We start from the raw sequence: 11,613 nt of genomic DNA, 5'->3' as shown, positions 1-11,613 counted from the left end.
GAGGAAGGGTGGAAAGTATCACTGTGTTACTGAATCTGTATATATGAAATACATAAAATGTGTATACCTTAAATAATTTAAAAAAATGGTTACCTTGTGACAGACATTACTCATTTGTGCTTTGAAACTGGATGTAAGAAAGAAATGGTAGTATGTATTTTTCTTTTTCTGATGTGATTGTAATAGTTTTTTTTGTTTCCTCATCTTCTAGTTTATATATTTATATTAAAAAATTAATGGGCATTATTTCTCTGACAGCTATAATTGATTTTTTCCTCAGATATAAAATTATATTAGCCATTATTAGCTACATTTAAAAAATCTTCAAAGACCAGGTGATCATCTAAAAGTGAATTTATTTTTTATTTAAAACAATTTTTATTAAAACTATAATACACCAAAGTGAAGCAGTTACATTTTAAACAAATAAGAAGACATAAAACTTTTCATAGAATTGGAAGGGAGAGTAATTTGCTTTAATTCACTGTCACTTTGGATGCCAGGAATAAAACCATCATTTTCTTCTACTATGAGCACTTAGTACAAAGATTGAGAAAATTTCATTGTAAATGAGTGAAATTTAAGATTGCAACTTTATTTAGAAATTTAAACTTTCCCAGCAAAATACCTTTTCTTCACTTTGCTCCATGTGGAAGTTCTGAATTCAGCGATATAATTACATTTCCTGAATTTGTTTCTTTAAGAACACATTATGATTTAGGAAGAATTTATTTTCTTATCTTGTCTCCATAGATATCGCATCATAATCATCTTCTAGGGGATACTAATTCAATTCTGGAATTTTAGAAAATTTTGCTTTTTTTCATAATCAGTATTTTCTTACAAAATTAAAAATGTCCTATAGAAGCCATCTATTGTATAATACTGATTTATTACTATGTAGTAAGCAACGATCTTTAGACTGATCTTGAAAAAAAAAAGACCAACACAGAGATAGAGTAGAGCCTCATTTTCTAAAGAAATATATTTTTATTGACTTTTTCCATTTTCTTACAAAGCGGTTAAAAAAACTCCTCCTTGCCCTTCCATGCTATTCAGTGTATGATGGCTGCCTCCTATGAGACTGTGGGTGGAGCTATGGCAAGTTTCCTTAAGCACCACGAAAGATCTTCATTTCTCGGTCCCACTTTTACAGCAAAAAATCCAAGTTTCACCAGATAGTTTATGCTTAGCTCTCTTGAAAAAGACCAGTTTAGTGGATTAATGTCTAATTTACATACAGTAATAAAGACAAACTTTGAATCTTTACAGATTAAATGCCCACTTTATACCAGGGTGTAATTGTTTGAATTATGGGTGAGTGTAAAGTATATAGATGTAGACGTACTAGATATGTCTATAAATAAAAGAGTGCTTTAAGGTAACAATATTCTTTGGCTGATTTAAAATGCCTGTGGTGGACTCTTACAAGAGACTAAAATGCAAATGGCCCCACGATTATTGTCAATCGCAACACTGAGCTTGTGCGGAAGGTTCCTATACTGTTGACTGTCAGCATCTCCAGATCCACGATGTATTCTCTGGGTCCTGTCAGTGACTTCACGAGCACAAGCATTGCACTGACAGGACTTGTTTGCTAAAATAAAAGAAAAAAGAAGGTGAAAGAGAATACTTTTTCTTGAATATTATTTGAATATTTTCTTGAGTATTTATTAATTATTAGTATAATTCCTATAAGAATAAGGAAAAGAATTTTGAGGTTGAGATAAAACAGTTACTAGTTAGTCCTGTTTTAGTACCAAACCTTCTTGGTTCTTATCCCTTGTCTACCCACGGTCACTAGCTCCAAGTTACAAGTACCTATTTTTAAAAGTTTTTTGCTTCCTATTCTTCTCTGTCAACATTTCTCTTCCCTTTTATTGAGTAGCTCCAGCCTTTACAGAGACTAGAGTTCAGGCCGGGATCTGATAATTTTTTAACAAGTACACAGTACTTTCTTAACATTGTACACTTTTTATATTCTCAAAGGTGAAAACCCATGTAAATTACAATAGAATGAGGTGAATGTCAGGCTCTATGGAGATCTGTGGGATTACAGAAGGGTGTATATACATACAGAGAAAGAGGAAGAACCCTGAAAATCGGGCGATGGCTTCTGATTGCCTGAAGAGAGTCACCTAGGATAAATGGAAGTTTTGTAAAGCAGTACATTCAGGAGAACTGGATGCAGTTTCCTTATGATGAAGAGTATGATGGGTACTGGAGAGCTGTGCGAGATGAGGTTGGAGTAGCAGGTGAGCAGATGTGTGAGTCTGGATGCTAACGGGCAGAAACATGGATTAGGAATTAGCAATGACCCCAACAGTTGGACATTTAACCAAAGGATAGAATGTGTATGTGATAAGACGGGAGTTCCAGAAAAGGACAACATTTAAGGAGAAGGCAGAGGAGAAATTGTTGAAGGAAGCTGAGAAGAAATGATGATTCAGCAGAACACATATGAATAGCCCATAGCATCCAGTAGAGCAGGGGAGGATGAATTACATAGTTCCCTCTGGGGTTAGCAGAAAGGATGGCATTAGTGTCTTTTTTTTTTTTTTTTTTAAAGAAATTTCAGTCAGGTAGTAGGAGTAGAAGACAGAGAAGTGACTACGAAGTGAGGACTTACAGATCATGATTACAGATTGTCTAGGGAAGGAAGGAAAGGGCAAAATCTGGAAACAAGTTAAATGCATAGAAGACAGAGGAGATTCTAATGGACAAGTTTCCAGAAGAGATGGAATAAAGAAAACAGAAGCTGGGTTGGCCTTAATTGACAGAAGTAACTGTCTTTGGAAACTAGAAGGAAGCAATAGGAAGGGGGACACATGGTGTGTGTAGGGGTGTGGGGTGGAAAGTTCAGGTAATTCATGCATGTAGGTCTCAATGGTTTCAGAAAAATAACAGGTGAGGTCTTCTTCTGAAAATAAAGGGAGTATGGAGACAGTCATGATTAAGAACTGAAGAGAATGGAACTAAAGAAATATGAAAAAGTTATGGTGTGTTATGTTGAGCTTACTGAGGACTTATCAAAGGTGGAGACTAAGATTTGATAGTGGCCGGCGCCGCGGCTCACTAGGCTAATCCTCCGCCTAGCGGCGCCGGCACACCGGGTTCTAGTCCCGGTCGGGGCGCCGGATTCTGTCCCGGTTGCCCCTCTTCCAGGCCAGCCCTCTGCTGTGGCCCGGGAGTGCAGTGGAGGATGGCCCAGGTGCTTGGGCCCTGCACCCCATGGGAGACCAGGAAAAGCACCTGGCTCCTGGCTCCTGCCATCGGATCGGTGCGGTGCGCCGGCCGCAGCGCGCCGGCCGCGGCGGCCATTGGAGGGTGAACCAACGGCAAAGGAAGACCTTTCTCTCTGTCTCTCTCTCTCACTGTCCACTCTGCCTGTCAAAAAAAAACAAAAACAAAAAAAAAAAAAAAAAAAAGATTTGATAGTGCAATGTGAGCTGACAAGCTGGGGAGGAAAATAGAAATGGATTATAGGATTGATCCAGGATTACCATGGTGACAGTAGTTCAAATGTCCACTAAGAAGTTGATATGGAGGCCAGAGTGTGGTTTAGCATGTAAAACTGCTCCCATGACACCAGTATCCCATATAGGTGCCAGTTTGTGTCCCAGCTGCCCCACTTCCAATCCAGCTCCCTGCTAATGGCCTGGGAAAAGCAATGGAATATGGCCCAATTGTTTGGCCCCTGCCACCCATGTGGGAGATTTGAAAGAAGCTCCTGGCTCCTGGCTTTGTCCTGGCCCAGCCCTGGCCATTATAGCCATCTAGGGAATGAACCAGTAGATGGAAGATCTCTCTCTCTCTCTCTCTCTCTCTCTCTCTCTCTCTTTCTCTCTCTCTTTTTCTCAATCTGTGTGTGTGTCTCCCTCCCACTGTTTCTGTAACTGTGACTTTCAAATAAATGAATAAATCTTAAAAAAAAAGAAGTTGATAGACTGCAAGAAAATAAGAGGAGGGGATTACAGGACTAACATCATTTTGAAGGTGAATAGCAGAGGGAGTAAGGGCATCTGAGAGAGAACAGAGTCAGTTACTGAATTTCTATTCAACACTGGGGACCAAAATTCTCTATGGAGCTGTTCTGAATGATTATAAAACCCATAGAGCAGTCACGGGCCTTGGTGGCAAAGTAGAATGAAGTTGAAGATCAAAGGAGATGAGATGGCTAGAGAATGGTAGATTGAGGTATGAGCTGATTCTGATAGTGCCAGATGAAGTGTCAGAAAGTGAAAGGCTTCATAATTTAGCCCCTCCTTCTCTTCTGAGGAATCTAATCCACTTAATACACAGTTAAGCCTTCAACTATAACATACTTCCCAGCACTTTGTATTTGAGTTCCAAGCCCACATGTCCAGCTGTCTATTACTTGGATGCCTGATGGAACCAGAATTTAATACATCCAAACTGAATTCATCACCAGCCCAACACTAGTTACTTTTTCTTTGTCTCAGTAACTTGCAACAGCATTTACTATTGCTTAAGACAGAAAAAAGAAGGGTATCCTTGGTACCACCTTTCCCTCTAATTTTAGCAAAGCAAATGGGTTATATCAAGTCATGTATATTTTCCTCTTACCTTCATAAATCTACCTGTTCTTTTGACTAATGGCCATTACTGAAGTCCGTATCATTTGAAATGCTAACTGGCCTCTCCACTTCCATTCTTGCCCTATTCAAATCCATGGTTTGCAGGGTAGCTGGTAATCTTTTTTACATGAAAATACTACAGGGACTCCTGTTATTGAGACCCCACTTGTTCTGTAAGGCTTTGTGTGATCTGGCCCCTGCTCTTCTCTCCTAGCTCCTCTTAAGCCACTCTGCTTCTAGAACTTGGAGTTCCAGATTAACTGAACTTCTTTATATTCCTTTCATTTATTATTCTCCAATGTGTCTTTAACTTAAATCCACTCCTTCCAGGAGGCTCCTAGATCATAGTTGTCTTGGTTAGGTCTACTTGTTACACACTCATGAGCAACTTACACCTCTTGTGTTGTAGTGCTAAGTGTCTTTCATAGCACTTGTTCAATGTCTTTTTTTTTTTTTTAAGGTTCATTTATTTATTTGAAAGGCAGAGTTACAGAGGTAGAGGCAGAGAGAGACAGAAAGGTCTTCATCTGCTGGTTCACTCCCCAAATGGCTACAACGGCAGGAGCTGGGCAGATTCGAAGCCAGAAGCCCAGATACTCCTCCGGGTCTCCCATGTGGGTGCATGGGAGACTGCTTTCCCAGGGAGCTAGCAGGGAGCTGGATTGGAAATGGAGCAACTGGGAAAGGAACCCATGCCCATATGGGATGTTAGCATTGCAGGCTGCGGCTTTACCCGCTATGCCACAGCACTAGCCCCTTATTCAATGATTTGACTGGAAGCTCTACTGGGGAAGGAATTGGCATGGTTTTATTTACTATTTTGTCTCTAGGATATTCCAGGGTTCCTGTCTCTTGTAAGCAAGAGGTGTAGATCATAATAATTCACAATTACCAACAATAATTATAAAATTAATTGAATCAACATGCAAAGATATTGACTGAATTAATTCATTTAAAAATATTTTTTGAGGGCCAATATTGAGGCACTTTCTACAATGCCATCATCCCATATATATTCCATCTCAAGTCCCAGCTGCTCTGTTTCCAATCCAGCTCCCCACTAATGACCTGGGAAAGCAGCAGAAGATGGCTCAAATACTTGGGCCCCTGCACCTAATGTGGGAGACCCAGATGGAGTTATAGGCTTTTGGTTTTGACCTGCTCTAGCCCTGGCCATTACAGCCATTTGGGGAGTGAACCAGCTGATAGAAGGTCTCTCTCCATTTCTGTGTCTCTCTGTAACTCTACCTTTCAAATAAATAAAATAAATCTCAAAAAAATGATCACTTTCTATGTGTTCAAAACCATTCTATATGCTGAGGTTAGAAGAGTGAACAGAGGGGCTGGCATTGTGGCACAGTGTTTAAGCCACTGTTTGCAACATTGGCATTCCATATTGGAGTGCCAGTTCATGTCCTGGCTACTCTGCTCCCAATCCAGCTTCCTGCTTATGCTCCTGGAAAGGCAGCAGAAGATGGTCCAAGAACTCAGGCCCCCACTACTCATGTAGGAAACCAGGATTGAATTCCTGACTCTTAACTTGGGCCTAGCCCAGACCTGGCTGTTGTGGCTATTTGGAGGTGAACCAGCAGCTGGAAGATTTTCTCTTTCTCTTTCTTTCATTCTACCTTTTAAGTAAACAAATAAGTCGTTACAAAGAGAAACAATAGTGAACAGACAAGCAAGTACTCTAATTGTGGTCACATTCTGGTGGATGACAGTAAAATGAAGAATAAGCTGGGTAGTGGTAGGGCTATGAATAAAAATAAGACCCAGTAAAGAAGCACAGATCCTGTTTGGGAGGATGGTTGTCATGATACTCTACCATCAGTATCATATACTTTTTGGCAATATGTCCCCTTCAAGAGAAGAAGCTTTTCTAAATAGGCTCTCAGAAGGAATATAAGTAGAATCCTATAGCCCACATATCCTTCAAGGATCAGGCCAACTCTTATGACTACCGAAAAACCTCTTTGGAGCAGGCATTTTGCATAGCAGTTAAGTCACTGCTTGGGATGCTTGAATCTCATACTGGAATGCATGGTTCAAGTTCTGGCTAAAATTTAGAATAATATAAACACCCAATAAATTCAAATTACTTAAAATTAGTTAATTTTTGAAATAAACTGTCTATTCCACTTCTCTCCAGCTTCCTACTAACGCGCACCCTAGGAGATTTCACGTGATGGCTCAAATACTTGAGTTGCTGTCCTACATGGGAGATTAGGATTGAGTTCTGGGCTCCTGGTTTCAGCCTACCCAGTCTGGTCTGTTGTGGGTATTTGGAGAGTAAACCAGCAGATGGAAGACACTCAATCTTTTTGTCTCTACCTTTCAAATAAAATGAAAAAATAAGCAAATATAAGATTTTAAAAAGAAACCCTCTTTGACTATACCAGCCCATGTTAATTTTTTGATGGATTTGGACTATAGCACAAAGTTGTCCCTTCTCTTTTTAACAGTTGTTAAATTTTGCTATACAGTAATATTTAAAGCTCTTTGAAATCATGAAGTATGCACTTCATGTCTTTGTAATTTGACATCACAGCACCTAGCGTGGAGCCAATCACATAGTAGGTGCTTAATTAAGGCCTATTAATTGATTTCTATGCATTTTTTGCTCAAGTGGAATTTAAGTGGGAAAATTTTGTAGGATTTTATCCAAGTATTTTTTGAATTATGTGGTAAGAAATAGGAAATATCTATTTTTATTTTTATACTTTTTATTATTAAAATTATTCAATTCTGTAAATATCTTGGTAATATTTTATATCATTCATGAGAAATAGGATTTTATTTGAGGAAAATACTTTTATTATTTCTTTTTGAAAATATCAAGTCCATAAATGCAGATATGAATCATAAATAACTTCTATGTTTATTGGGGTAAAAAAGTTTGACCTTTGTTTAACTGTTTGCTATTTCTGCTAGGAAATTTTATTTTCTTAAATTATGGCTACAAATTGAAAGTAGAAAATTATTTTTAAAGATTTTTGAGATGAACTTATTTTATTACCATAATGTTACTTTTTGGGTTGGAATTATTTAATTGATATTGTCTGGGGCTGGTGTTGCGGCACAGTAGATTAGGCTGCTGCCTGTGACGCTGGCATCCTTTAAGGGTACCAGTTCAAGTGTTGGCTGCTCCATTTCTGATCCATCTGCCTGTTAATATGCCTGGGAAAGCAGCAGCAGATAGCCCAAATACCTGGGTCCCTGCCACCCACATGGGAGACCCGGATGGAATTTTGGGCTCCTAGCTTTGGCTTGGCCATTTGGAGAATGAACCAGCAGATGGAAGATCTTACTTTCTCTCTGTCTCTCTTTCTCTATAACTCTGCCTTTCAAATAAAAAAAAATTTTAAATGAAACTTCTTACAAATACCTAGTGTATTTCAAGCTTAAAATATCAAACCTCATTACATTCTATCATCCCAATTATAAGACATCCATAAAGACTTATGCTGAGCAATAAATATAGCATTTATGGTAACTTTGAAATAAGCATATTGTTGAAATATTTGCAGATTTGAAAATTTGGGACTTAATGGGTTAAAGAAGCTTGCTCTTTCCTATTAGGACAAAACTAATAGGAATAGGTTGTATTCTGGGTCACAGTTTTCAGAAGTTGGTCATGAGAAATTAATGATTTCTAATTTACTGACAAAGAAATAGAATCACGTAACTTGAGCTGGAAGGGAAGTTAATATATCGAAGAACAGGATAAACGTGTAAACATTAAAAATCTGTAAGCTTTAGCACAAGGATGAATTTCTAAATTTACTTTCATATTCTCAAAATGAAATACTGACTTTAAGATTTAATCAAAAATGAAGAGTGCCCAAAGGAGTTTTGAGAAAATTGTATCTGGATGGATAACATCCTTAGCATGAAATAGTTACAGTAACCCTACAAACTGCTTGATGGGGTGCCATCATGTTCACATGGGGTGGTGAGCCATATTTTAAAATATGTCAGAATCTTGTGATAAAGTGAACTTGCTGATATATTGCAGAGGAGGCTAAAGGCTGAGACACAGGGTCGGGAAGATCAACCCTGGAGCCACTGAAGAGATCAAGGAGGTGACAGGAGCAGTTTAAAGGTTTAAAACAGCTTAAAGGAGCAGTTTAAAGTGGGGGGGGGGTGTGGGGGAAAGAGAATGGACAGCAAAGGTGACCCTGGAGACACTGTGAAGTGAGGAGCAGCAAAATTCAGAAACTAGATTTCATATTGGCAAGGTCAGAGAAAGGACACACGGTAGGCAAGGATGGCACAGCTCTTGACAGGTCCCATTCAGGGAGGTGGGGACGCTTCTCAGAGGCTCAGGTTTCAGTTTTGGTTTGAATGTAAACTCTTTTGTGAATGCAACAATAAGGAATTAATGACATTTGAAAATGTCTGCAGGAATTATTTTTTCTATGTACAGCCAAGTATCACTGACTTGTGATTTGTGGTACGTAGGGGTAGGTGTGTATGTACAGACTTGTTCTTTGGTGTTCCCACCAAACTACAGTAGAGTTTGTAGCTTAGTATCTGAGTGACTTTAGGGAAGCTGATTAATCTCTCTGAATCTCATTTGTCTCTTCTGTAAAAAATGGAGATCAACATTACTATCCACCTGACAGTGTTAGCAAGAGGATTAAATGAGATAATGTCTACCGAAAGGCTTTACACAAGGTCTGCACACAAAGCTCTTTAAATGTCAGCTTTGCTTCCAAGTGAATGCTACCCAACACCCATAACCACAGCAAACTTCCAAATTTCTCAGTAGCTAGTGCAGTTTTCAGGATACTTACTCTTAGGTAGAACTCTCCATTTTCATTTCCAGATTTAATCCGAAAAGTATTGATAGTGTTGGCATAAATAGTTGTGGCCTGTATCTGGAAGATGTCTGATGGCACCGACCGGTCCGATCGAATGCTCATGTATTTGTAGACTATAGACTGGGGCAGATCGCGGCACATAGCGTTTGAGACAGGGCAAACACATCGGCTGCAGAGACAAACAAAAGTATTCACCAGTTTGGCTTGGGAAGATCAGAAAATTCTCACTTTGAAAAGCTCTGATGTTTCTTACTTCTCTGATGTTAGGATGTAGGGATCTTGACAGGGATTTCGTGGGTAACAACGGAAGCCACCATGATAATTCCAACACATTTCATCCTCCCGGCATTCATTTGTGGTCTCACACTCATTTATATCTGTAGAGACATAGGGGCAAAGAGTTTACTGATTTATGGAAACTGTGTAAGTGGCAGATTCTGGTTCTCAAGTATGGTTGTGTGGGAATCTGGACTGTGTTAATTGTCTCATACACAAGACTGGATGGAACCAGACTGGACCAAATTCAGCTAAGCCATTCTAGATTTAACAATGCCATTTCATGTCAGTTTTTCAAGCATCTATTGTTCATCTGTTGAGTTTAAAGACAAATGTTAACTTTAGCCACTGCTTGTATAAAAGTAAAAGCTACCAGTGCCTGCCCTCAGGGAGATTATAATTTAGGTGGGAATGCAGATATGGTAACAGTTACTTCTAAACTAAGATGGAATTAAATGAAAGGTAGGTTGGTAAGTGCACTGGAGGATTTGAAGCAGAAATGATGAAATCTGCCTGGTGATTAGGGAAGGCATCTCAACTTGGTTTTAAAAGGTATCAGGTGGAGTTACATGGATGGGGTAGGGAAGGCTTTCCAGGCTGAGAAAGCAGCAAGCAAATATAAAGAAGGCAGCCAAAGAGAGAAAAAGGCAAGAAATGTGGTTTCAGTAAGGGGCAGCATCTTGGGGGAGAGCCGATTCTCTGGGAGTGGACTGCACATCTAGAGGAAGCCCAGCACAGAAGTGAAGCGTGGGCGGGTCTACCTCGTAGAGAACGGGGCTGTTAAGGACCGTGTGGAAGAAGAGGAGTTAAGGAAAAGGCGGTCAGTGGTGTCAGGAAAAGGCGGTGCAGGATAGGATCCCAGGAAGAAGGGCTGTGAATAGTCCAGGATGGACAAGGATTGATTTCAGATTTGAAAATTAGAAACCCCTACATGACAGCTGAGAGAACAGTTTTGCCAGTTTATCCCTTTACGTTTGGATTGTCATTTATATTTTATCCAACATGAGTCTTTTCTCATTTTTCCCCATAATTGAATATTTTCATTCATTTATTCACTTATTCCTTAGTAATTTACTCAATCATTGCTGCAAGTCATGTGTGGTCAAGATGCTGGGATGAAAATTGTGCTTTAAAAGCCCACTACCAACCAACCCCTTTGGGTTTTTCCTCTCTTGGAGCCCCCATCCTGGTCACTCTGCCAGGAGGTCTCTGACTTAAATAAATCTTGCTTCTCTCTCTTTCTTTCTCTCTCTCTCTCTCTCTCTCAAAAAAAAAAGGGGGGGGATGCTAGGATGTGATTTCCTTTGAATTCTTATACCTCATATTCCATTTTTAGGAATTTTATTATTTTCTGCCTTGCATTATTGAAATCTGTGTCTGTCTTAATCCTTCTATTAGCCTGTAAACTAAGAGTTGTTGTCCTTGTCTTTTTACCCTTTCACCAGCTAGCATTAATCCACTGGGGCACCTGATGCTTAAGCAGCATTAAATTCAGCTAAGTTGCTCCTGACACAAACTCTGTGGAGATGGGTGAGAAATATATTATGTCCTTTTGATATGGAGGAAAAGCAACTAAGGGTTCAGTGGTTGGTTCAGGTTCCTGTGGTTCGTGACAAGCATCTTTCCATTGAAAGGTACTCTAAGAATCATTCCATGTCTTGGCTTTGGAGAAATACTTCTTTTAGCCTCCAACTAATTTTATCTGGAATTCCTGAGGAGACTAGAAAAGCCTGTGCAGTTTCCAAGAGTTACAAGAAGTGTCTTCTTGAACTGGCTATGGCTGAAGGAAGGAAACCCAGATTCCTCAGAAGAAATCACCATTCACTTTTCCTTCAATATTTTTTACTTAAAAAAAAGATGCTATTTAGCTACAGAGAAAATTCATACTGGTTAGTCATGTGGAATCTAGTAGCAGC

At 39.3% G+C, this 11,613-nt stretch overlaps 1 protein-coding gene across 4 annotated transcripts in view; it reads right to left on the bottom strand.

The window, feature by feature from the left end:
• Positions 1-339: 339 nt before the first annotated feature.
• The window catches only part of EFEMP1 (EGF containing fibulin extracellular matrix protein 1), a 66,731-nt gene continuing 55,457 nt past the window's right edge, over positions 340-11,613 (bottom strand). For all 4 annotated transcript variants that reach the window (XM_002709858.5, XM_017340758.3, XM_017340759.3 and 1 more), the window contains 3 exons: positions 9,675-9,798; positions 9,395-9,590; positions 340-1,597 (listed from right to left, as the gene is read on the bottom strand). In XM_002709858.5, coding sequence (XP_002709904.1) covers positions 1,436-1,597; positions 9,395-9,590; positions 9,675-9,798 — 482 coding nt within the window. In that variant the 3' untranslated portion in view covers positions 340-1,435. The remainder of the gene's footprint in view (positions 1,598-9,394; positions 9,591-9,674; positions 9,799-11,613) is intronic.

Source organism: Oryctolagus cuniculus, chromosome 2 (assembly GCF_964237555.1).
Source record: "Oryctolagus cuniculus chromosome 2, mOryCun1.1, whole genome shotgun sequence".
Lineage (NCBI taxonomy): Eukaryota > Metazoa > Chordata > Mammalia > Lagomorpha > Leporidae > Oryctolagus > Oryctolagus cuniculus.
This window is presented reverse-complemented; position numbering and strand designations above follow the sequence as displayed.